Below are 26,511 nucleotides of genomic sequence, written 5' to 3'. Positions count from 1 at the left end.
TTGATGCTTGGTGGGGGGTACATGCACATGTGTGTGTATGTGTGTTTGAGAAGTGGCAATAAACCCCACTTTGTACCACCTTCTTGCTGCTTAATGGGGTTGGAGGGTCAGCTTGCTGCTGGGCCCCAGTGCTACCCTGGAAGGGGGTGGAATCAGCATCATTTGCTTCCACTGGGCAGGGGATGAGAGATAACACCCACGTGGTTTCTCAAATATTGTTCTGGCAGGGCAGCAGGATTGGCTCTGCCTGCCTCTGCAGGGAGAGCCTGGCAGATCAGCTCCCCCTTAGCCTGCTAACACAATCTGGTGGTGGAATCCCAGCTCCTGGCCCGGCCATGCTCCTGGCCTGGCCATGCTGAAACTGCACGTGTGGTGTTCAGCTGGGGCGGGGCGGCTATTGCCAAGAAGGTATTCTCTTGTGAGGCCACCCTCTCCCCAGTGCTTTCGCCAGGTTAGACCAGCCTTTCCTGGGAGCGCTGTCTCTGTGAGAGTTGGAGCCCGACAGTTGGAGAACTCCTCAGGACCCTGTCCAGGAAGTATGGAAAGTAATGAAGAAGCAGGAACCTCTCGGCCATGTCATTCCTCAAGTTCCGGGGTCCCCAAGCAACCCACCTCTTCTTCCCTTTTAGCATTTTCTTGTTTATTGTGCTCTGTAGGGACCGGGGGGTTGGGGTTGACACCACCTTGGTGGGATTAGAAATCTGTATCTTCTTTTAACTAAGTACTTATGATGGGTATTGATTGGCTATAACTACAGAGTACTGCTTGGAATTATAGCCACCGCCTCCGTCACCCTCTGTTTTCAGTCTATGGAATAAAGGGCTTTTCACATCGGGAGATTTAGCAGTACTCCTAGCCACTGTTTTTACATGGTAACTTCAGAGTCTCTCATGGTAGCTGCCTTGTGGATGAAATTGGTGGTGAGCCCCTGGGGTGTCCACCCTGCTTCTCTCCCTTGTCCTGTCATTCCAGTCAGGTTCCACGTGCTGTAGGGGAACTTATTAGAGAAAATAAGCCCTGTAGTCCTGCCTGATTGCACTATAAGGCAGAAAAAGATATTCATTGTGCATTGACTTGTGTTGTTTTATGTGTCAGGATTTGTGGTGTTAGGTTGGAAGATGTGCATAGAACTGAATGCTAGGCAGTCTGATACCTTGCTTCTGACCTCCTTGTTCACGAAGGAATTGGAGCCCTTGCCTAGTGCCCAGATGTCTTCATGCCCCTGGTCTGTGGTCGCCCTGGCTGTGTTGAGGGTGACTCCCCACGGACCACCTCCTCTCCCTGTCCCAGCCGCCACTTCCCACACCAGAATTCATAGGTCTTCATTCCTCCTTTGTGGGGGCAGCTCAGTCTCACAACAAATTCCTCATGTGACAGAACATCTAGCTTCTTTCTCATCTGGTCAGTGTCCTCTGGTGGTTCTCCTTAGTCTGTGGCTGGGACCTGTGCTGGGGCGTGCGAGCCAAGACTGCTTTCCTTCTCAGTGGGTGTCATGTTGACAGAAACCAAATACGTGTCCTGTAAGACCTTGTGGACTTGGCCCTATGCCGTGCTCCAGGCTCTAAGCACCGTGCCACCCACTCACACTCAGACCCTGCTCTGGAGCCACAGAGCAGAGGGAGGCCTGCATTCCTTTCTTCGGCAGGAGATGCTAGGAGACACGTGTGTACAGAGGGGTCATCATGGCATTATTTATCCCAGCCAGGGGAAAAGAAAAACTGTTGACCGTCTTAATGGTATGGGGGAATCTCTTCAGTTATTACACATCCTCTTGACAGACTGTGGTGCTGTCTTCTTAATGATGTTAAGGAGAATAATGGCATGGAAAATGCTGCTGGCCTAAAATTCTGTTAGAAAATGTTACAAAACTATTGCTGATATCTTAGTGTCTTAGTCTGTTTTTGCTGCTATAACAAAAATACCACAGACTGGGTATCTTCACCAAGAAACACTGATCTCATACTTCTGGAAGCTGGAAGTCTGAGATTAGGGTGATGAACACGTCCAGGTTCTGGGGAGACACCACTGCCTTCTCACTGTGTCCTCATATGATGGAGAGAGACCTCTTACAAAGGCACTGGTCCCGTTCGTGAAGGCTCTACGCTGGGGCTCTAATCCCCTCCTACAGGCCCCATGTTCTGATACCATCACACTGGAGAGTAGGCCCAGCTCATGAGTTTATGGTAGGCAAAAACGTTGGTGTTCAAGAAGTTTACAAAGTATGTTAAGTGTAACAAAGATTAGAAGGACAATATATCAAAAGGTTAAAAGCAAAATTTTTTGCATTCAAGTTTCAAGTAGTCTTACCTGTGTGCCTTTTTGTGTTGGCAAAATCATAACTAGCATTTATAATAGAATAAATCTAACATACAATACATACATAAAATTTTCTTTTAATTTTAATCTTCATTTTAACATACCCAGCAGCTTGTCCCTATGACATGTACATCTTCCATGTATGATTCAGTATTAAGTGTCATGCCCCTTATGTTGGTAAAGATTTCATCCAGAAGGGGCGCCTGGGTGGCTCAGTCGGTTAAATGTTTGCCTTCGGTTCAGGTCATGACAATCAGGGTCCTGGGATTGAGGCCCACATCGGGCTCCCTGATCAGTGGGGAGTCTACTTCTCCCTCTCCCCCTCTCTGCTCATCAAATAAATAAATAATAAATAAAATTTTTAAAAAAATAGTAAGCATCTGGTGGGAACCCGGTTGCTAATTTCTTCTTGCTCCTTAATGACCTGTTGCAGCCATGGGTTTTCAGTAAGTATAACAGTAATGAATGTTCTCTCCTGCTTTCCATGGAAAGGAGCTGTTTCAGGAGTATAGGAAACTGACAGGGAAGTGAATTCATCTGGAAATGCTACTATAATTCTGACTCCCCTAGGTCCCAGAACAAACATGCAAAAAAGGTCTTTTCTAGTAACTGACATGGTGGGAGTGGGGAGGGGAGATCTGAATCACCCCTAACCTGCCCATGAACCTGCATACCCTACAAAGAACCTTGGCTTCTTTGGCAAGTCTTTGGACCATGGAGAGACATCTGGAAACCGCACTGTGTCTGAGCTGGGCCCATGTCGGGGACACCTGTGAGATGGCCCATTGCACTTGGCAGAAACTTGACTAGAGTTCAGCATGTGTATTTGGAGAAAGAATGGTCCTGAGACATAAGACACAGGCTAACCTACGTTTTCCTGCAGTCAAATATTAAGCCCCCTTTTTGGAAATGAGATATTTTGCTTTCTGTTTTAGTATTAAAAATATTCATTGCTTGAATAGAATGAAGAATTTTAAAACAGCCCCCCCCCCCCCCCCCCGCTTTGAGGGAGGTTACGCTCTTTTAGTCATCTGTTAAATTTTGGGTTTTATTTTTGAATGAGAGACTCATGAATGCTTCTTGAGAACTTTTTCTTCACGTGCTATGAGGTGACTGATGCCAACACTACAGACTGCATTTCCCTGGTGGACAAGTTTAAGCCCCGTTTGTAAGAGCCCGTGCCGTTGTGGTTTTCAGTATTTATTAGAATGAGTTGGTATCCCTGGTGTCTTTTGGAAAAGCCAGACTGACTTTGTATTTCCTCTGTTCTCTGCCCTGGAGCAGATCCCTGTGGTTTGTAGCTACAGCTCAGCCAGACGGCGGCGATGGCGGGAAGCCCCTGAGAAGCCAGGGAAGCAGCCCCTAAGAAGAGCTGCTGGCAGGCAGTTCCTGGTTTGTCTCCTTTTGTGTGTGTGCTGGGCTGCATGTGCCCACAGGCCTGTGTGAGGCTGGGGTCTGTGCCGGGCTGCATGAGCCCACAGGCCTGTGTGAGGCTGGGGTCTGTGCTTGAGTTGCAGCCTGAGCGTGTCTCCCCTTCAGCATCCGCACTCAGGGACGACACAGGCCAGCTGACCACGTGGATTGTGTCTGCAGCCCTGAGAGCTGGGATATTATGTCCCTTCAAGAAGCAGAACTCCAAGATTTGGAAACAGTTGAGGGCACATCTGATGTTGGAGGTGGGAACTCAGGCCTTTGGCACTGATGACTTACTTTAATTTGGGCTTTGCTGACCTTCTTTACGAGTGAAAGTGGTTTCAAAGCTAAAATTTTGTAAAACAAAGGAATCAGTCATTTCAATCTGAGAAAGGTTCAAATTAAAACAGTTTCAGTGTGATGATTCTCAACTCTAAGTTGCTCTGGGAACTACCCCCGTATATGTCATGTTCCTGGACCAGAGCATTCTTCTATTCCTTGTAGTGAAATGTTTTGATAGAACCAATTTATAGATTTACTGAGTAATCGGAGACTTTTTAGAAGAAGCTGGCTTAAGCAGAAAGGATCTGCAGATTCTTACAAATGTGTGTCTATGCAGGTGTATGAGGCAAGTTGAGCTGCGCAACCTTAGTTTACTGACAGTTACTTTTTCATGGAACAAATGTGTTGGAGGACAGACTAAGATTTCTTGTGGGTTGTTTTTTTTTTCTTCTGGTTTTTTCATTTCTAAAGGAAAAACAATTTTTTTAAGATTTTATTTATTTATTTGAGAGCGCGAGGGGAAGACAGGCAGGGAGGGAGAGGGAATCTGAAACAGACTCCCTGATGAGTGGGGAGCCTACGCATTTCACACAGCTCAATCTCATGACCCTAGACTGTCACCCGAGCCAAAACCGAGAGTGAGACACTCAACCGACTGAGCCACCCCGGTGTGCCCCTCTTGAGAAATTTTTTAACACAAAGTAATCTAGAAATGAATTCTGCACATATGCTATGTTGGTGTATATTTGTAATTAGACCTCAATATTACTTACCCCTGAGCATAACTTCTACTAAAACTAGTCAAAAAAACTTACCAGCTTGAGAAGGAAAACAGTTTGGTGCATAATGGCAGGAGCCCAAATATTTGTAGATTTAATGAGAATTCAGGTAATATTTAATGCAGCTTATGAATGCCCACGACTCTTTTTTTCACTTGAATATTCCCCCTGTGCTTATTTGAAACTTGTAACTGTGTTTTCTTGGTAAGGAAAGCCTGCTGTAGTCTATATGCCAGCATTGTTTTCGCTGTAGTCCATTTTACTGATAGTATGTCATGGAATATGGGAGTGGAAAGTTACAAAAGGTGACCCAGTCTAGTCTTGATCCCTCCACTGACCTATTACAGCCCCTGGGGCTCATCCCTCAACCTGGTGAGACACAGATGTCCTCTTCTGATGGAGAAGGGTGTTGTAGCCATTCAGTAGTGGTCAGAGGAATGGGGGGGGGGGGGGTTGTGCTGAATTTCGGTAACCCCAGGTGAATCTGTATTGCAAAGACGGTTTCTAAGTACAGGGGTAGTCAAATCATTTTGCCCAGTTTATAAACCCATGAGGCATCAGAGCTGGGCCAGCAGCTGTGTCTACCCTGCAGGGGTCATGGGTACTGGGGAGGAGGAAGAAGCAAGTATAAACCAGAACAGATAAAAGACCTTCAAGACCACCAGACCTCATGGTCTTTCAGCACAGAATTCCACATAACTTATGCTTGGACTTGTGCCAGTGGTAACCGTAACTTCCTTGCTTTTTCCTTGTGGAAGAACATAGCACAGTTTCTTACCTAACATTTGTGTGGTTTACAGGCAATGCCTGTAATTGCTGAGTTACAAAAAGGTTTTGTAGTGTCCTGAACATGAATACAGGCTAGTCAGTGGATGAAGGAACTTGAGGCTTAACCCATGTTTCTCATTGACTACACACCGTACCACTCCGGTGTTCCACTGGCTTGAGCCTTCCAGTGTCCTTATTTCACATGCCACATTTAGTTCTTGTAACATTCTATTTATTATTGAGTTCCCTACAAAAGTTATGCAGGGCATGTGTTCACCTGCGTCCCTTAGAGGTGGGACACATACTTTCAGCCTAAACGTGCTTGTGCTCAATCAGGTCGCACAAGCTTTGAGTTTTCTAGGGAGGAGCCACCCAGCCCGAGTCAGTCTGTTAAGGACAGATATGTAAACCGTTTTGTGTCTAAGCACAACGATTACATCTTGGTGATTACACCAAAGACCGTCTGGAATTGAGGTGTCAAGTTTTCTCATATGATGTGTAGTAAAAAGAGGCAGCTGCCTTTCCTGAATTTGTTGTAAGGGAGAAGCCTTCAATGCACCTCAGGCTTCTGGTGTGTTCCCACTGCCCACACATCTGTGTTAGCACAGATGTGTGGGCAATGGGTTAGTTCTTTACTTGGTGGATGGCGATTATAAATTCCAACTGGGGAAGTTTTGATTCAAAACTGCTTAAGGGGCACCTGGGTGGCTCAGTTGGTTAAGCATCTTTTTTTTGGCTCAGGTCATGATCACAGGGTCCTGGGATCAAGTCCCACACTGGGCTCCCTGCTCATCAGGGAACCTTCTTCTCCCTCTGCTTGCCACTCCCCCTGCTTGGGCTCTCTTTCTGTGTCAAATAAATAAAAAACTTTATAAAAATAATTAAAAGAAAAACTGCTCAAGATGTAGCTTCTTGGGACTCTGTTTTTGCTCCAAGTCTTGGCCTTCACTACAACGGAGATGAAATACAGTAATTTTAAGGCCTTAATTTGAATTAGAAGAGATTTTTGTCACCTGTTTCCTGCTGCCAGTGTTACATTTCATAAAGGAAGCCACACTTATTCTGTAGTCAGGAATTTTTATATTTGTGGTTTAAATTTTCATTTCCTCCCCAATTTTTAGCTAGGTATAACATTACAAGTCACTGAAAGGTAGTAACTTCAAGCTTTTTTTAACACCTTATTCTTAAGGAACGGTTTTACGTGAATTAATGTATGGAGTCATGTATTTACTTTTAAAAGATTTCCAAAGAGCACTTCTTTTTCTGTGGTTGCGATGGAGTAAATGGTGGAATAAACCGTCTGGATAGGAGATGGCCTGCACTGTCAGTAGAAGGGACATTGGGTACATGTCTCTATCTTAAAGCAAGCTCAGAGCTGCTTTTCATTTGACTGTACCTAGTTTGGGAGTTATTTTTGTTTTTTGAAATAAGATGGCACAGTCAAATCCCCCGTAATCCTCTGAGTGGAATTTAAGACTAGAGAATGGAGCTGCAGCTGTCTGAGAGACCGGGTGCGGCTCGGCACAGTGTAGGGAAAGCAAAGAGCAGCAGTAGCATCCCGTGTCCGGCCCCCATCAGACCTAGTGCAGACCGCCGAGCGCTCTTCTGGCAGCCCATTTCTGGAGCACGCCAAGAGTGACCGGGGTGGTGATGCTGGGCCTTCCCACTGCTCGCCAGAGAACACTCAGGGAAGGAACTGGTTCAGGACCAGGTTTGGGGCACGTGGTGGCAGCTTCCTTAATTAAAGAGAGGTGAGGGGCACCTGGGTGGCCTCATTTGATTAAGCACCCGACGCTTGATCTCAGCTCAAGTCTTGATCTCAGGGTCTTGAGTTTGGACCCCACACTGGGCTCCACACTGGGCATGGAGCCTACTTAATAAAGAGAAAGAAAAAAGAAGAGAGAAGATAATAATGGAGAGGGACCATAGATTGTCTTTCTAGGCCCAGGGGACAGAAGCATGATTGGGGTGGGAGTTGGAAGGGGGACATTTCTGCTTCCTATGGGGGAGCACTTTGTAGTAGCTAATGCCCTTTAGTGAGGACTGCACTGCCTTGGGAAAAAGCAGGCCACCCACCGGGCAGTGGGCACCAAGGCCAGGTGACCTGGCATCTGGTGGCCCCTGTGCCGGGTCTCCCACCTGCCTGAGATGCTGGACTTCTGCTCTGATTGAGCGCTGGCAGTGTATGTCTTTGGACAGAGACCTTAAAAACTCAGTCTGGGTTTGCTGCTAGCATGTCACTGGCTTCTAGTACAGTTGGGAACATGTGTTGGGAGGCCGCAGCTCAGGTGAAACAGGTAAGTAGGTCTTCTGATGATGAACAGTCAATGAGAGAAGCGGCATCATACATATTGGTCTTAATGCCTTAGATTCGAATTTCCCTGTGAGAAACATAATGGGAGAAGGGGAGAGATGATGCATGCTGGTCTCCAGACTTCTGTCCAGCTTCACAGCGGTGGTTTACTGGCAGTTTCCAAATGGTCAGCCTGGAAGTGGATCAAAGCAGCTTGTTTTGACTTTCTTACTCTAGGCCGCATAAAAGCATGGGCAACACGCACTGAAAGGAGTAAGTATAAAACACTGGCTTCCTCTCCTGAACTTCATTATTTGTGGTGGTGCTATCTCCGAGCAGCTGTTTGTAAAGTACTGTCGTGAATTCACCACACAACCGTCCAGGCTTGACACGAGTGTGTACCCGGGGAAAACAGATGGAGGGACTTTGTGAGCACTGATGCTGCGATCACGGTGTTTTATTTCTCATTGCTGTCATGATCCTCCAGGGGCCCTTGTGCAACTGACACAAGATTTATCAACAAATAAAGTGATGCAAGGGAGAAACAGATAGTGGGGGTGCATGCAGTGAGATTGGGTTCTGGCTCATTTCTGAGAATGATTGGAGTTTCTAAAGGTGATTCTTACAGCATCTTCTGCAGTGAAACTTATTAGAGTGGCAGTCACTCTTTCCTCCAGGGCTAACTGGGAATCCTGGGGCATGTGGGCCTGATCACTTAGCCGGCCTGCTGGCTATGTCCTTTTTCCTCTTGTAAGCTTGTGGGTAGCTGTGACTTGATAAAGTTATTTCTGAAGATACTCACTTAAATGAGACTATCTGGTTGAGTTGACATCCCAGAATTTTTATTTTCTCAAATTAATGTCATGCTTAAAAAACGGTCACCTGCAAAGGTGTTTCTTTCTGAACGGTGTTTCTTCTGAACATTTTTGGAATTCTCTTTTGGAAGTGGTTTGGCACTGGTTTCAGAGCCAACAGAGAAATGGTCTTTTAGAGGGTCCTTATGGTTTTGGATTAAATTAAAACTCTCCTCAGGGAATAAAGATGGATGACCCTAAGATGCTGAGAGGAAGGGCCCCCACAGCCCCTGGTAATTGCCAGGCAAAATGTGTGCTTGTCTAAGTATGATCTGCTGTGTGTTGAAAATAAAAACCATCATGTCTTCAAAGTCCTACATTCCATATCTGTTCGGAGTCTGAGAAATCCTTCCTTGGCTCTGAGTTGGATACATATTCAAAGCTTAATTCATGCTGACTACTTTAAAATCTAATCTTGATTCTGCCTAAGTATTTGTGGATTACCGAACATCTGAAAACAGAACAGTGTGATGTATTTCCGTGAATTTTAATTTGGTTTCTGGTTCTGCACTTGAAATACCAGTAGGGACCCCCCAGGTGGAATAGTGGCTGCCCCTCGAAGTGAGAGCTGCACCAGTCCTGTTGCTCAGAATGAGCCCATATGGGATATGGTACCCCCAGCACACACGCATGCCCCACACGGGGGTGTTTCTCTGCACCCTCACAGAGCAAAACAGCTGGGTGTGGAAACAGTGGCAGTGGTGTTGTGATGGCACCTTCGTTATTTTAACACCTGCTGTTGGTAACAGTGGGGTGGAGGCAGGTGAGCCTTCAGGAAAAGTCAGAAGGTTTGGTTTGGCTAATGTCGAGCTCACTATGAATTGACAATCTCGGGTTTTTATTTTTATTTTTTTCCATTTTCCCACCTTAGCTGACGGTGCTACAGAAAGCCCTTTCTGAAAGCCCCAGCCTGATTTCACTATCAGCCACTTAACCACGACATTAATTTTTTCAATTGCTAAGCGTCTAAGATTTGAAATTATCATATGGGTTGGAAAATGTTCTGTAGTGGAACCAGAACAATCTGTTAATTAAATACCACACGTCTTTGCATAACTCTGACATTAAAAAATGTCCTCCTGGGGCACCTGGGTGGCTCAGTGGGTTAAGCCTCTGCTTAAAAAAAAAGTCCTCCTTTCCCTCCCTCCCTGCTCTGCCAACACTGGTACAGAGAAATGAATTAATTAGATTTTCTGTAGGAAATAATGGTACAGTAAATCCTGGATTTCAAAAGATTGTTTCTAAGAGTTTTGATGAAAATTCAGCAAACATTTCACACTTTTGACAAAATTGCCTATGTCCGGCACAGTTGTTTTATTTTTGATTCGTAGCTTTGGTTAGAAAATCTGGACCCAGCAGGTTCCCCCAGGCCAGTCTGGTGCTTGTAGTATACGAGCTGGCCTTTCCTGGGCTTTAGGTTACTGCTTTGGGACAGCTTTACATTTAGATCAGTATATATTTTATTCTGTTTTTTATTCTCCCCTAAGTATTAGTGTCAGGTTCACAGAGTGACCTGATTTCTTCAATGCGGAAATTACATTTTTTAATGGGCAAAATACATCTCACCAGAATTTTCCCTTTGGAGAATTTTTTATGTGCATGTAAAATCGCCTTATAAGCTAAACTTTTTATTTTCTTGACTAGTAATAAGAGTTTCTGTTTCAAGTACAGACCCATTTTATTGATCAGGTATCCACATTTATGGTTGTGAAACACATTGTGGATAGAAAGTTGCATATTTGTGCTTGATACTTACAGATGAGAAATATAAGTGTAAGTTATCATTTTAATAGGTAGACTTTGTTATTATAATGGGTGTAGTCAGGTCAGCATCTGGGTAGAATTATGACAGTGAGGGTAGATTGGCTTTGAATATTCCCTGCCTCTGAGCCCCACCTGCTTCAGGTGCACCTTTTAGAAGACCATACCCTGAATCCTTCACTGTTGTGGGGGTTCACGCTCTGGGTGACAGTGGCGCAGAATTAAACAAATGACTTTGAGCTTTGACCAGCACTACCATGGGGCCGACAGACTCATTCTCTAGGGTCAGCCTGACCCCCATCTTTTGTTCCGGTGGGTTCTTGTGTGACATGAGGCCAAATAGGACACTAAGATTAAACTAGTGATAAGGTTGAGAAAATCTTCCCCCACCCCCCAAAGAGAAGATATTTTGGTCACTTTGGAAATTATCTTTGAAATTTATGTTGAAAAACTCACTGTACTAAGATTAAGACTTCCCTTGTAAAATACAGGAATAGGATTCCCTTTAGGATATTCAGAATAGAACTTTTGTCTTAAACAAGCTGTCTACTCTGTGTACATGTTAGGTAGGTTTTATTGCAGAATGAATGATAGTCATTTTAGCTTTAATAGGGAAGTCATTTTAACATTTAACATTGATAGTCATTTTAGCTTGTTGAAGGAACAAGAAAAAAAAAAAAACATTTTCTTCAAGAGCCAAATGGTGACTTGTGCTGTATTAGAGTAGTCCAGGCAGATCAGTCTCCTTGGCAGAAGTTAATTTCTAGTGTTGTTATTGGATTAGATGGTGTTGTTACTCATCTAGGTCAGCTTAAACAAAAATACACCTAAGTACAGATAGAGAGCTCTGATCTGTTGTTCTAACCAGTCAGTGTCTGCTTAGCTGGGTCTGATCCAATATCTTGGGTTCCTTAAAACTCCAGGACGTCCCCGAGGTGCCTTGCCTGTTGCTCAGTGTTCTTGGGGTCTGGGCTGTGGAGCATCTGCACCAGAGTTGCCTAGGAAACCCGAGAGCGGGCGGCCTCCTGGGCCTCCCACAGACACTCCCACCCTGTGTCTCACTGCCACAGACTTCGTGGGTATGTTTGTGTCTGTACATTTATTCAAGCTACCAAACTGTTTTTGCCTAGAGAAGAAACACTTAGAGAAGAAACTCCTTTGCCTCCTTTCCCAAAATACAGCAGAGCACTTACCTCTGAGAACACGTTGAGTCTGGCCACCAAGGTTCCATATTTCCTTCTTGGCTGCTGGCTGGGTTGATGTGTTCACTAGGTGCTAGTTGGATGATAAGCCGACTTCTGACACAAGACCGACCCCTTTGATGGTTACCAGCCCAGGCGTAAGCCAGGCAGAACCTTCCAGACCACACGCAGAGTAAGTAAAGTAAGGGTGTGAAGGAGAAGGCAGTAGGCTTCATCTCCGGGTTGGGGAAATTAACTGCGGGAGTTATTTTTGTTTCGTGTTATAACAGATACCAAGGTTTCTTCCAAGTGTTGTGTCCAGAGAAACTTCACATTTAAGTTTCAAAATTTAATCCGGAAGGATGTCAACTCCACCGGAGCAGGGCTTGTCCTGTGTGGTTGCTATATGGAGAGCACCTCTTAGAATAGTGTCTGGCACCGGCGTTATTAGCATTCGTTGGGTACGTTAGTGAATGTCTTGATTGATTAAGCACTGGGTAATTTCCAGGTGTTTTTTGCCTGTCTTACCATCTTTATAAGACCCACTATCTATAGTTTACCCTTTTTTTTTTTTTTTTTTTTTTGGATAATTGGTATTTTTTTTCATTTCCGACTCTAGGATTAAAAGCAGATTACCCTTTTTTATTATTTTAGTTTTATTTTGTTTTTATGTAAATTGTATGCACAATGTGAGACTTGAACTCACCCAGAGTCACATGTTCCACCCAGTGGGCCAGTCAGGCGCCCTTGAGAGCAGATACTCTACTCTTCAAGAAAGCCTTGCGTAGTGACAGACAGGTGGGGGCTCTGAAACCCAGGAGAGGCATGTGGCAGTAGCTGTGAGGTGGCCATACGGTGTCTGCTTGCTAGTCTGGACATCTGTGGATGGGGCAGCTGTGTCCCTGGAGGCCTGGAGAGCGGGATGGCATGAAATGACTCATACCGGACCTTCAGGCTCTGAGGTGTAGTAGGCATTCTAAGAGCTTTCCTTTCTCTCAGGGGTGAGTCGACTTTTTTAATGGCATCTGAAGTTGGGGTGGGAAACCACTTGATTGCTGATAGTATAAAAGGAATAGTAATGATCGGGGACCTGTGACAGACCAAAGCGCTGTAAACCCAAGAGGAGGAAGTGAGCTATTATATCACTACCTGGCATCACATCTACCCTGAAATTCTGTTTCTTGCCAGTTTTGGCCATTTAAATTTTAATTTTAATAGGCTTTTACAGAATAATGATAAAACTGTGTGGCAAAGATACAGCCAGAGTAATTTTTTATGTGGTTGGGGGTGTATTCAGGGGCTTATCCTAGACGTTTCTCTGTGGTCAGCCTTCACGTTCTCTCCTAGGGCTTTCTTCCCCTTGTCTTACTCACAGAGCACAGATAATTCTGGAGAGCACCCATGTGCATTCTTCACATGCACACGTGTACACACACAACACACATACAACACACTCCATGCCCACCCTCTCTCAGGCACTTCCTCTTTGTGGGCATCATTGTTGGATTCCTTTGGGTAGGGGTTGGGAAACAAAGAAGATGGACGAGTTTTGAGAAGACGTCATGAAAAAAATTTTTTTTCAGAGTGTGCTTTTATAGAGCTATGAGTCAACATTAGATTTACTTACAACCATAAAATTCAGAAACCCCACATACAAAATATTTTTACAAAAATACAAAACAGAAAGCCATATGTCTAGGATTGTAAAATCTGATCATTTCAGGTTTTTAAATATTTTGCTGTGGTCAGAACATACCCCATGTGTCTAATTGTGACTACAGCGTGTCCTTGCTACCAGTGAGTTAACAAGTCACAGGCCCAAGAACCTCATCTCTTCCTGTGCCTGCAGTGCTGGACTGTTCACAGCACAGTGAGAATGCCATTTTCCTGGTGCCTTTTGGGGTCTTTTGATGACTCCTGTTTTTGCTTCCCTTCACATGCCTTTCCATCAACAAACGATTGGGGGGACTGGGTGTGAATGTTAGTGACAGCTTAATGAAAAGGCAAACCTCCCTCTTTTTTCTTCTTTCAAAAATGCCTTTGCTCCTTTACCCAGAACGTTTCCTCTCCCCGTGTGGGGTTTGCAGACTTGAATCCACCTTTGTGGGCTCCATTAATACTGAGACAGAACTCACAGGTATGTCTTAATTTGGGCACGGGGTAGCACTTGTAAGGATGGGGTTGCTGCACCTGCTGCCATAGAAACGAGCCCATTCAGGTAGCTTGCTGTTCTCAGGTTTTCCCTTACTCTGTAGATTGAAATAGGACCACCGCTTCTTCCCTGTTCCTGTGTGATGTTTGACATTTCCTTAGGAGATCTACCTTGAATTAAGGTGTTGTTATTTTACCAACAACCTAGCTTTTTTTATGTTCTCCTTTGTGTTTCAAGTATGATTTTGTGGGGGAGGGTGTCATCTTTATTATACCACTTTTGTGTTAGTCTGTCTTGAAATGGAAGCATGCTCATTCACTGGCCAGAATATTTTTAGGTTTTATAATTCCGAGTCTCTGGTTTTGAAAAAAGTCAGTTCTTTGTCCATTAGTCTTTAACCAAACTGAGGTAGCAGACCTCCCCACCGTCATGTCGTGCACAGTCCTGAAGTAAGGGAGAGTCTAAAAGCAAAGCAGAGTGTGTGGAGATGGGCTTGCTTCTAGAACGTGCTAAATGATCTATGGAAAACAATGTGATTTTGTTCTGTTTGTTCTGATGCAGCTTCCAGGAGGCAGTCTCAGGCTGTACCTGCAGATATGCGCCCGGAGATGTGGATTGCGCAGGAGTTGCGGCGTATTGGAGACGAGTTTAATGCATATTACCCAAGGAGGGTAATGATGTTTTATTTACTCCTTTTCCTCACACCCTCCCCTTCCCCACAATTGGTTTTTATTCCTTTCCCCTAAGATGACTAGTAATAATTCTGCGCTTACTTGGGAAATGTGAGCTATTGACTATGTGAAACCATTGTTTCTCCCGTTTTCCATGTGAAAATGTTTTATGGATGGATTCAAGTCCTGGTAACTAAATAGAATATGGTATAAGGTGGCACAGGTGTTTCATGAGCAGACCTTAAAGCATCCATGCTAAGAAAGGGGTTATGGATCTGCTTTGACGTATTCCCACATAAACAGTAATGTAGTTTTCAATCCGTACGGAGGGTTTCTGCACTCCATTTGGGCCGTTGGGATCAGAGTTAAAGGCTTACTAAACCATCCATCTTTAATCAGCCAGAGGCTGTGATGCCCGCAGTAGTCCTGTAACGGCACCCCTGGAGTTTGACGGGTGACCCGTCAGAGCAGGAGAGCCACCCCTGCAGCCCATGGTGCTGTCTGTCAGCAGGCTATTAACCAGGGGTCTGGGACCCCTGGGCATAAAAATGTTACACCCCTAATTGACTGCCACTTACATTGTAAGGCATGCTGTTGATTTAAAAAAAGCCAAAAAAAAAAAAACCCCTATGTCGTCTTCAGATACAGTATATTTTGTTGATTTTGCCCATTGACAGTAGCCATTACCACTTGAACACCTTTTGTCCATGGAAGACTTCCAAAATGTGTGGGCTCCAGCTCTGGGAGTTCGGGCTCTTATGAGCGTATGTGAGTACTTCCTGGAAAGGGCACACTTGCAAAGATTTGATATAATGTTGGCTTGTTTACATTTTTCCAAACGACCAAGTATGAGGATATTCCTATTGATTTATCCAAAAAGAAGACACGTCTTATTTTGTAGAAAAAGCTGTAATTGTTACTACCCTTCTTCTTACTGTGCCACTGGTCTTGTGGCTCCTTTTTTCTGAATATTACAGCTTCTTACAAGTATCCCTTTGAGATTTTTTTTTTTAATCTTTTTTCCCCCCTCCAGAAGGAGAGGTCATGCTTAGAGTACCCCAGTATTTGCATTCTGCTTTGAACATTGGTCTCTTTTTTAGCTAAGTGTCACTTAGTTAAGTGGATGTTACCTGTTCATTGCTTTGAGTCCATTCTTGCTTTCCTGTCCGTGTAATGCCTTTCAGTCTTTTTTATACACATGGAAACGTCTTCCCATTTGCAGAGGGTCCCTCATTTAGTCCTTCAGTATAGGGTCCCTGTAAAGGAGCTAGGGGTACTCTGAAAACTCTCGTTGGATCCTCCTCATACCTTCCTATGGATATGTGTGTGTGTGTGTGTGTTCGTGCATGCATGCACACACGTGTGTGTGTGAGTTTGATGAGAAATGTGCTATAGTACGATTCTGTCATTAAATGAGAACTGTCACATTGATGAATGGGTTTAAGAATCTCTTAATGTGGCCGTCTTTAGCTGGCAAGAATATCCAGCATCCTGCCTCTGCCGTTTACGGTGTATAAATTCCTTCTCAACCTAGCTCTGAAATGGCAGTTGTTTTTAGAAGGTTGATTGTTTCATAATTTCCCACTAGAGTTACACTTCCCCCGACCTCCAGCTCCTTTGCCGTGGTTTTCCTGAAGGGATTTTGGTGTTCCTGTGTGTGTGACTGGACTTGACCCTCTTGCTGGGCCAGAAGAGACTAGCCAGAAGCAGGGCCCCAGTGCATTCATGATGACCTCCTGCTGGGGTGGGAAGGCTGATTCTGGGGGACGTGGCCATAATTCAACAGGAAAAGATGGCGGAGTGGCCTCTCACAATGAGCCTAAGCAGCGAATTGACCAGTGTGCTGGGTCTGCCTCCTTCTGCATCTTGAAGGAGTTTGTAGATGTCCTTAGGCCAGGTCTGACTTGGATGGGGCTGCCCAAGAGAGAGGAGGCTGTTGGGTCCTGGTGCCTTTAGAGTCCAGAAGCCCTGGACACCCACACAGCCCCACTTTTAGGGACTAGATCAGAACCTTTGGCCACAGAGCTTGAGGTCTTGTAATGATATTATGTGTAAGTTTCTCTTTAATCTTTACACAGGGTATCAGTGACTCTATAATGTTTCACCTGGGCCTGCCCAGATGGACCTGGTTGGTGCACCTCCATGGTGGCCTGCGTGCTCAGTGATAAGACACCTGGGCCAGCCGTGGCACGGGGGTGGGCGCACAGCGTAGGCCAAAGAGGTGGACGTTCTAGTCCCATGCAAATGGGACACGAGCTGTGGGGTTGTTTTCATTACCTTGTCTGTCCATGGGAGGTGAGAAAAGCAGTGTCTGGCGGGTTATGTCCTTCCTCCCCTCCGCTTCTCCCAGGGTTACTTCACAGTTTAATGTTTAAAAGGATATTGGACATGGCCCTGTCTGTTCAAATGAGATGCAATCTGTTTGTTCTCTGTGCTTTTGGTAAAATAAATATAAGCTAATTTCATTGCAATATCACAGTTTTCTGATTGTAAGCCTTATTTTGCATCTCTTAAAAAAAAATGAACCAATGTCAAAATGTGGTCACTAATAATTTAGGGACTCTAGCTTTCTAAGTAGACTGGGGATATTGGGGGAGACATAAGGACAGACACTAGGTGATAACCTGTTTTTTCTATAATGAAGGCAAATATATTCTCCAGATTTTATGAATTGCCCATTCAAAACACCAGATTCTGGATAGTGATGCAGTGACCCCCAAAGCGACAGATGCCTCTTGATATTGTTGGTTAAAAGTAATCCAGAGTCTACAGTGTCCATTCATTGGGGGTAGAAATCTGGGGAAGAAATGGGAGGCGGTAGTGGAAAGTCATGCATTCAAATCATCTGCTGTCTCACAGAGGGGAGTCACTTCTCAGTGAGCGGTGCACAGCCCCGCCTTGCTTTATAATGGTTGCTTGCATTTTAAATATTGAGTGTCTTTATTTGCTTAATACTATTACGGTACCTTTTCTAAAGTGTTGGTCTTTTACTGCCATGAGCCTTGCGAAGCCTGACAGGATATTTTCCCATTTTTTCAGTTAGAGCAATAGAGGAAGGTGTCGTGTAGTTGTCATGTGTTCAGTCCACTTAAGGGCAGTGGGGAAGCGTATGAAACGGAGCTGTGGAGTCTGAATCCTTGAAGGAGGAGGTGTGAGAGGCACAGGTGAGCGCAAAGTCCCAGTGCATGTTCCCCTTTTCTTATGTGACTCCGTGTACTTGCCCCCAAACAACCCCGCCAGGGCAGAGCGACCCGTGTCCCCCTCTGTCTGGTAAGTTTGACCGCTCCAAGTCTGATGTATTTTTGTAACTTTTTGTTTTGAAATAATTTCAGACTTCCCATCTAAAAGTCGCAAGAATGGTACAAAGAACCCTCTTCTATCTGCCGCCCGAGTTCCCCACCGTTCCCGTGTCGCCGCATCTGCTTTAATGTTCTCCCCCTTCTATACCTGTGCACGTGTTGTTTTCTGGACTCCGGGAATAAATGCTAGGTGTGATGTTCTTTTGCCCTCAAATCCATCAATGTGTGTTTCCTAAGAATAAGAGTATTCTCTTACATAACCACAGTGTAATTCTCAAAATCAGGAAATTAGCAGTGTGACAGTACTGTTATGTAATCTGTGGACCTCATCCAAACTTTACCAGTTGTGCCAAAAATGTCCTTTATAGTAACAACAAAAAAATAAAAAAGTTTTTTTTTTCTGGCCCAGGATCCAGTTTAAAGTCATGCGTTAAATTTAGTTGTCTTATCCCTTTGATGCCATTGATTTGGAACTATTCCTCCGTCTCTGTGACCCTGAAGGGTCACAGGACAGGTATTTTATGGATACTCCCTGAATTTGATTTGATTTGTCTGTTGTCTCCTTGGGATAAGATTCGAGTTGTGTGCTTGGGCAGGAGTACGGCAGGGGCGACATCGTGTCCTCTCCCATCAGGTCCCCAACGGGGAGTCCGTTGGCCCTGTCACTGGTGATGCTGACTCTACTCAAAGCTGGCACCTTCCAGTCGAAAGCCAGCGTGTTTCTATTTGTAATGGGAGGGAGGTGTGTGTAGAGGATGAACGACTTCCTTTCCCCATTATATTTTTATCCCGTTCATCAGCCTACATTCATGGGTCCCTGTTTAATTCAGTAGGTTCCTCTGCATTATTATCCTGGGTACTTAATTTGATCCTCAGATTGTCACAGATCTGGCCAGTGGTGGGCCTCTGGTGTGTTTTCACCTGTCAGTTCAGCATTAAAGGGCCTCAATTGTGCAGGCACATCTAGAACATGCTCCAGGACAAAATCCGAGCGCCCGTGGAGGTGGTGGAGCTTCCAGAAGGCATCTGTTGCTGAGTAGTCTACACCCACATGGTGCCGTGACTTTTCCAGCCCCACTCTGCACCCCACCCCTGTGTCCGGGCTCAAGGATTGCTGGGGAGAGTGGAAGTCGGAGGACTTGGAGGGAAGAAGATTTCTCAGAGAAGCTAGATCTTTGTTTTGAGCTTTATGAAGAGGGTGAGTGGCTCATATTCAGCTGAGTGGTGGGGCATGGAGTGCTGTGTGCTTACTGCCCATTCTAAGGGGATGGTCCTCTTGGATGGGATTCTTAGCCATGGGCCAAGGGTGCAGGCCCGTCTGTGGAGCATGTGCTGGGCCCTTCAGAACATTGGAACATGTGCTCTTGGGGTAATTAGACCCATCCTCTACTCCACGTCTGCCTCCCCCTCTTCCCCATTACCAAGGCTGCCATCGTTCACCTTTGGTGGCCTCCCCCAAGCCTTGTAGTCAGGATATCCAGCCTAGTTTGCTCTGTGCACAGGTAGACTTCTCTTGGTTGATAGTGACTTGGGGATGTCCTGGCCGTGGCCTGCCTTGAGCAGCAGCACGTGAAACTACGTCAGACCCTCTAGATGGGCCAAGAAGTGAATGAAAACCCTTTCATTGTTTGATCCCAAGAAACAGTGTATCTTTTGTTTACACTGCTTGCTTCCTACTTCTTCTGTCCCAGGCATGTGCAGGCATGAGTAGACTGAACTGTAGGCCAACTGAAGTATAGCACCAAACCAGACAAAGTAGAGAGGGAAAGGGAGGTGGCTCACACACTGGTTTAGGTGGAAACAAAAGCTTAATGGAAGTGTCACCCATTTGCATTTTCATACATAATACATGAACTTGAACTCTTCCTCTGCTGTCCTTCCCAGGACAAGAACTCCCTGTGCTGTCGGATTCCTGGTTTTATAAATGATACTGTTCTATAGGTAATGTACAACGGGGAGGATCTAATCGGTAGCTGTCTTGTTTGGGAATAGCATAACCTGAACATAAACTCAGAGATGTGTGTCCTCGGACAACATTCCTTTGAGTCCCTCAATAATTGAACATAGAAGCTTTGTAAATGAGCCACTTTCTGTTACTGTTTGAGCAAAGAATAGTGAAAAACCAGCATATGAATTAGTACATTGAAACTGGACGCATCTCATGAGATGGTGAGTCGCCCACAAGTTGATAAAATGACAGTTTTCATAGCAAAAACTGTTGTGAGCAGCTTAAGTGAATTAGTGCCCATCATTGATCTGTGACACAGTTTGAAGAATCGGTGAGTGTTTGCCTTCTAGCTGGAGGAGGGAGCTCAGGGTTTTGGCTTTAGGAGCCTTCCGATGCCCCCATTGCAGAGTCACTGGAGCCTGTGTGATCCAGGAGTCGTCCTTCTTATGGCTTCAGCCCTTCGTGTCTTTCCCTGAGACCTTCGGGACAGCACGTGGTTGCGCTCACTGATCCCAATGGCAGCTGTGGATGGCAGGTTTTCTGAACGAGGGCATTCCATGACTTGGGGATAAAGTGTGATCTTATAGGAAAGCAGGACTTGTGGACAGGTGTGAGAACTTTGGGGTGAGGCCTTGAATCTTACTCTATCCATTATATCCTCTAGGCACCCCATTTTCTCTCAGCCTCCTCAGGGATGTGGTGAAGGTCACAGGGACCCATTCAGGGACGGAGCTCGAAATTGCTATCATCGCTAGCCCGTCATGCTGAGGTTTCTCTGCACTAGAACTGAAACATTTCTCAGCTGGTCTTCAGAGTTGAGACGGATGCTGCTGACTTGGTTCACTTGTTCAGTACCCTACTTGTGTTGGGCCCTACCGATGCGTGCTGTGTCTGGGTATGCACAAACAGGAGACGGGGCTGGGGCGCTGGGGTGTGTTTCAATGGCTGGGTGGGCATCGCCCTGGGTGCGGCGGTGTCCGTACACGCTGCCCGCGGCTGCCGCTCCATCCACCTGTAGCAGGTGGGTACACCTGCACGCCTGCCTCGCGGTGGGTGGGGAGGACCCGGGCCATTCACACAGAACTGTTCAGAGGTGCAGGTGCCCGGAGGGGGACTTCAGAGAGGTCTGTCTGGGGTTTTTTAATCTCTGGAGGAGGAAATGAAGATGCACATGAGGCGAGGCTCGCAGTCTGCAGCCGCTCTCACCATCCTTCGCTAGCCTTCTCCCAGCTGATCCAGAGCAGAGCGCTTGGGGCTGTGGTCACAGAGCGTTACGTCTCAGCAGCGCTTCTCTGGGGCTGGGGCATTTCAGAGCCATGTATTCTTGCTCCAGGGCTCATGTTTTGTCTGACGGAGGCCCCCCCGCCCCTCCGCACCCACGTATCTCTGGCTCCTCTGCAGTTGCTCCCCATGCAGTGCCACACAACCCGGGTGACAGTCCGAGGGCCACCGAGTCAGAGATCTGCCAGGAGAGGGGTGTGTGCCGTGCTGCCTGAAGAAAACCCTGGGAATGCAGGGCCTGACAGCAAGTCAGCAGGGGAAGCGCTTGGTCTGCAGAAAGCCTGAGCTATAATAGTTTCTTTGAAATGATACATCAGAAGCAAAGGAGAGGCAGATTCACACTGATGGGATTTTTCTGTGACTTCCCCTCCTGGGGAGGTCAGCGGCTGCTCCCGAGGTGGGAGAACTCCATCCTGCTCAGCCTGTGGGAGCATCACGTCTGGGGGAGGGGCTCCTGGCACCCTTTCCACAGCTGTGTTGATATCAGAGTGAGTTAGGCACAAGCTATGCAAATCCCCCCGTTGCCGTGGTGATGAATGGAAAGTGAATCTGGGCAGCACTGCAGCAGCGGCCTGACACCTGAAAGCAGGAGGCTGTCAAACCTCCTCTAAAATCTGGGCCGAGGTGGAGAGACCCAAGATGCTCCGTGTGGTAGGCCCTTTTCCTCTCTGATCTCTGCCTCCATCACTTGTCATGTAAAATACTGTTTAGGTTGTTTTAGGTTATAAATGCATAGAGGTGGTCTTCCATCAGGATCACTCCAGCTTGCTCTGCTCCCTCCACCCACCCACCCAGTCAGCTTGGATTGTGGCAACAACACCCATGCATGTCCTGGAAGATGCCACGACAGCCCCTAGGGGACCAGACACCACCCAGACACTCACGTGACACATCCCCGCTTGTCGATCTGGGGCAGACGTTCCCTGTCAGTCTCAATTGAGAGAAAAGAATTCACAGTCCGGAATTCTGTCTCTTCTAACATGTTACCACTCAAAGATTACATCCTTCTAAAAAGGAAGAAAAAAAAGTTACTAAGGACCTGTTAGGTATTCAGTGTTGAAATTCTGTAAGGGGTTTTTTGAGTGAGTTTAAAAACTGCTGTGTGTTTCAGAGTTCTGTAGGTATTCCTTGCTTTTTCACTTGTCTCTTAGAATTTGCTTTTGAGCTCTCTGGTATAATGGTGAAGATCAGGCCGTCTTTACCTTGTTACTTTGACTGCCAGGAAGCTCTTAGCCAAAGTCTGGCTCTTTGACAGTAGACCTCAGCCCTGGTTCCCAGGGTAAGTCTCTATTGATGTCATTTCTTATCTCTCTTAACATTCATGTTTTTTGCGCTGTGCCCATTTGTGATTTTTGTGCTTCACCTTCCTTGAGTAATGCCAAATGTATATGTGTTGTCCTTTCTGAGTCCTTTGGCCCAGTGGGGATTGGACCAGCCTTTGGAGTGTGGATTAGTGAGCTCTTGTGCTGAAGTCTGAGTTGAGTTGACTTGATTTTGATTCTACAAGTTTGGTCTGTCCCCTCGTCTGTGAAATCTGAAAGAGAGTTATACTGGCCCACAGCTCGTTGTGAAGACTGAGAAGGTGTGTGGTATGTCATTTTGTTGAGTGGAGGCAGTGAGTGACTCTTCTGGACCCTGGGCAAGGGCACCCCAAATCTGAAGGCCTGGTGTGTTTCGGGCGGCTTCTCAGAGCCTGGGCTCATCTCTGCCTGCGGAAGAGCAGAGCTGGCCCCAGAACTGTGCTCTCCGGTTGTGTGGTGCTTCTCCCAACCACCTTGGACTGCCTGGGCTCAGGGTCTCTTGTATCTGCATGCTTGCTTCCCTGGACTGGGCAGGAGGGGATGTTCTGCTCGGATTATTTTCGTATTATGATAGTAATTGAATTCTGATACTTGGTTGTTCCTCTCAAGTTGAAGGCGGTTCTCGTGCAGACGCCTCTGTGGAGGCTAGTGCTGTGTCCTGTGCCTGGCTGCTGCAGGCGGAGGTAGTCCTGTGTTTCAGGGCCGCGGTGGCTCAGAGGTCCCCAGCTTCTTGCAAGTCTGCCCGGACCCCACCCAGGGCATTCCTTTGGCACAGCCTCACCCCCAGCTACCACCCAGGTTGAGCCCGTGTCCTCTGGTGAGGACATAAGGGAACTGTTTGGGGATTCCCTGCTGAATGCTCTCAACACTGTCTCCAGGGACACTTCTCAGATCTTCCAAGAAGCGCCTGAGTCTCCCGCAGGGAAGCATGTCCCAGCTCTGGGCCTTCCTGCCCTGGATATCCCAGGGCCCTGCTTGCCTCTCTGGCGGGCGCTGCTTTCTCTGCCATTTCATTTACCTTGTGTATTGCTATTGTCCTATTACCCCATTTATTTGTATGGCTGTTCCCCACCAGAGCGTAAGCTTCATAGAAAGAGATGCTGTCACACTTTTCTTGCATCTTGACTCCACCTCGGCACAAGCCTCCCATTTTCCTGGAATGCATATAGGTGTTCTTTACCTGCAAAGCGGGAACTTGAGTCCTGATTACAGGAGCAGGGCAGCAGCTGTGGCTTTCTTACAGGCTGCTGTCACTGTTGGTAACACCCACGGTGGCCCTTGGGCTGGGCATTGCTGTTTTGCACTTGTTGCTGATGACAAGAGGAGTTGCCCGCTGAGCCTAGTGGATGCAGGCTTTCCGAGGCAGGCCCCAGCACACTCCCTGCCCCATGCAAGCAGGCCTAGGGGCTGTAGCCCCTGACCCAGACAGGAGTATGGACTGTCAGAATTAGTTCCTGGAGAGAGATAAAAAAGCTGAATGTTGAAGGAGTCCTCTTCTGGACACATGGGATGGCCATAAAAGTCAGTTACCCCAAAGGATATAGTTCCTGATCTAAACGGTGGAGATAAAAGACCCAACAGAATGGGGCCCTACACTTCAAGCACTTGGGTTTTTCGTGTGTGTGTGTGTGTGCGCGCGCCCGTGTGTGTAAGCAGAAGAGATCACTATAATGCATAAATGGTTTGCACTTCGTAGCATATTTATTTTAAATAATCTCCTTTATCCAAATGCAGCCATTAACATATCTTTCTAAAGTACTTTTATGAATTAATGTAAAACAGCATTATACAACTCAGATCTAAGAAGTGTTATCTTAAAGAGGGAAGGAACCAGGAATGTTCACTAAGCATGAAAAGGTATATTCCTTTGCTAGGACTGCCATAACAGAGTACCACGGGGAGGGGTGTGTTGAACAACAGAACTGTTCGCTCACAGTCCTGGAGGCCAGAGGACTGAGATCTCGGGCTGGTTGTGCTGACAAGTGCTCGGAGCTGTTGGCTGGAGCCTGGCTGGTGTCCTCACCTGCTGGTGCCCATGCCTCCTGCCCCTCACTGGCATCATCAGGCACCTACCGTGTGCTCCTGTGAATGAGCCGATGCGTGCGGCTGCAGGTGCTAGAGGGCAGCGAGTCTGCAAGAAGCAGGAGCTGCCTGTCCTCCAGCTGCTCCGGAGCAACAGGCCGTACACGCTGAGCTGTGCCAGCTTCAGCCGGCTATGCCAGCGGTCAAGGGTTTTCGGGACTGGTGTGGCCTTGGAATTCAGTCGTAATGGCTTCCTCCATTGAATGTTGTCCAAAAGCAGTTTCTTGCTGGCTTAAAAGCAAAAAGCATGTGCCATGTTGTCACGCGCACTGCCTGAGAGAGTAGGCGTCCTGCTGTCCTTCCTGAGTAGTTGTAGCATCTTCTTGCTCAGGGATTGGGTGTTCCTGTTGCCAGAATTTCCTGCATGGCCCCTGCCCCCTCCCCAGCTTCCTTTGAACATCCCCATGTCCTTTACACTTGACATGCAAGCAGAACTCTAAAGAACTTGGAAAAACTGGTCTTGTGATAAGACTCTTAAACGTCACGGCCACTGCCATCCACCCGATGTCCTCAAAGGGTAGGTGGGGGATATCTCCTCTCAGACGCGGCCAGTTCTGGAATATAAAATGAGCTGCGCGGAAGCAGTTGGGGTCTGTCCCCTTGCTGGAGTCACTTTGACCCCATTCTCTTGTCTTACCGAGGCTGGGAGTGACACCTGGCTGACACAAGATTTCCCACCTTGAAGAGATTGCTTAGCCCTGTGCACACTTTCTTCATTTTAGTAAGTCGTGGTTTTATTTTGAATAAGCCTCTTTCAACCTATTAATATTAGTCTCAACTAAAATTAACCTTCCCCTAAATTATTCTCACACAGAAAAACCAAAGTAATTTTGAAAGTTAAATCAAAACAAAGCAATCTTGTGTGTAAAACAGATAAAAATCACAGACTGTGGTTACGGAGCGCCTGTACAGGAATCGCTTACAGAAAGCTGATTTCCTCCAGTCTGGTTATGGAAGGAGAACGGGAAATGCCCGGGCCTTATCACAATCCCACCCTGTCAGACCCGTGCTCGAGAGCTCATGTAAACAGTCACAGGCAGGGCCTCCGCTGGCAGCTGGTGTCTGCGGGCAGTGTTTGCGTGTGGCGGGGGGGGGGGGGGGGGGGTGCTCATTACCAGCCCCACTCGTGGCCTCTGGGTTCACGGTGGTGTGTTGGAAACTTCACCGGCCCGAGGGAGAAGGGGGCTTGTGGAGAGCTAGCTGGTCTTCGGCATCGATGACTCACTGAGGAAGTGAGGGCTGCAGACCTGAATCGTGAAACGGGTTGTAGCTCCCGGCGTAGAGGCAGGTGCGCTCCTTTGCCGCCTTTGGCTGCTCTGAATGGCCCCCTCACACGTACTGGCAGGATGGATTAGAACTCAGAGATGGGCCCTGCGGCAGCCCCGAAGACCTCTGAGACCTTTCATCTGGCAATTTCCTTGCGAATGGTTTCTCCGCTTGTAGTAAACATGGTGGTCATTGGCAGAGACGCCTTTTTAAAAAATTTTAATTGTTCTTTGTTCCCCACATGGGGTGGGAGATGGGGGTTGACCCTGCCTGTGTGTGCATGTGACCGTGGATACTGCGCTGAGCCACCCGTGTTTACATAGCAGAGCTGCCCACCCCCCCATCAGCCAGAGGCCTTGTGACGCATCGGTGCACCACTTGATTTAGCTTCTTAGGACAAATTACCTCAAATCACTGGTTTCTCAAGTAAACTAGCACTACCAGAAATTCACCCTTGGGGAGTCAGCATATTTGAATGTTAATAACCTGGGTAGTGAGACAGTCACTTCGCACCTCTCCTCTGTCCCCTCCACCCTGACCTCTGCCCACAGGACGCCGACCCCCGTGGATCAGGGGATGGCTGTCCTCAGCACCTGCACACAGGTGGATGCAGATCGAGGCCATTCTGGCCAGAGATGACCTTGCCTATAGAAAGAATAGTAGGTGTGTTTTTACAGAAGCAAACTGATTGCCTTTGAGGTTGCAAGCACTCTTCGGGTTTCTGTGAAGCAGTCGGCATGCTGCTGCTCATACTGCTCCTTCCGTAGTAGGAGGTAGGAAGGACTCAGGCCTCGCAATCTCAGGGGAAGGACCGATGTTGGGAAGCTTCTGCGCTCACAAAGGGCTACCCCTCCATAGCTGCGA

At 46.8% G+C, this 26,511-nt stretch overlaps 1 protein-coding gene across 12 annotated transcripts in view; it reads left to right on the top strand.

Moving 5' to 3' along the window:
- Positions 1-26,511, top strand: part of BCL2L11 (BCL2 like 11) — a 47,391-nt gene that overhangs the window by 16,333 nt on the left and 4,547 nt on the right. For 5 of the 12 annotated variants that reach the window (XM_059188404.1, XM_059188403.1, XM_059188400.1 and 2 more), the window contains 2 exons: positions 13,704-13,784; positions 14,361-14,470. The exons of 1 other annotated variant lie outside the window; for it this stretch is intronic. In XM_059188404.1, coding sequence (XP_059044387.1) covers positions 13,704-13,784; positions 14,361-14,470 — 191 coding nt within the window. Of the gene's footprint in view, positions 1-13,703; positions 13,785-14,360; positions 14,471-17,509; positions 17,635-17,802; positions 25,103-26,511 lie in introns of all 12 variants that reach the window. 6 more of the 12 variants (XM_059188408.1, XM_059188402.1, XM_059188399.1 and 3 more) reach the window with 4 other exon arrangements.

Source organism: Mustela lutreola, chromosome 9 (assembly GCF_030435805.1).
Source record: "Mustela lutreola isolate mMusLut2 chromosome 9, mMusLut2.pri, whole genome shotgun sequence".
Lineage (NCBI taxonomy): Eukaryota > Metazoa > Chordata > Mammalia > Carnivora > Mustelidae > Mustela > Mustela lutreola.
Note: the sequence above shows the minus strand (reverse complement) of the source record. Positions and strands in the feature narration are given on the sequence as shown.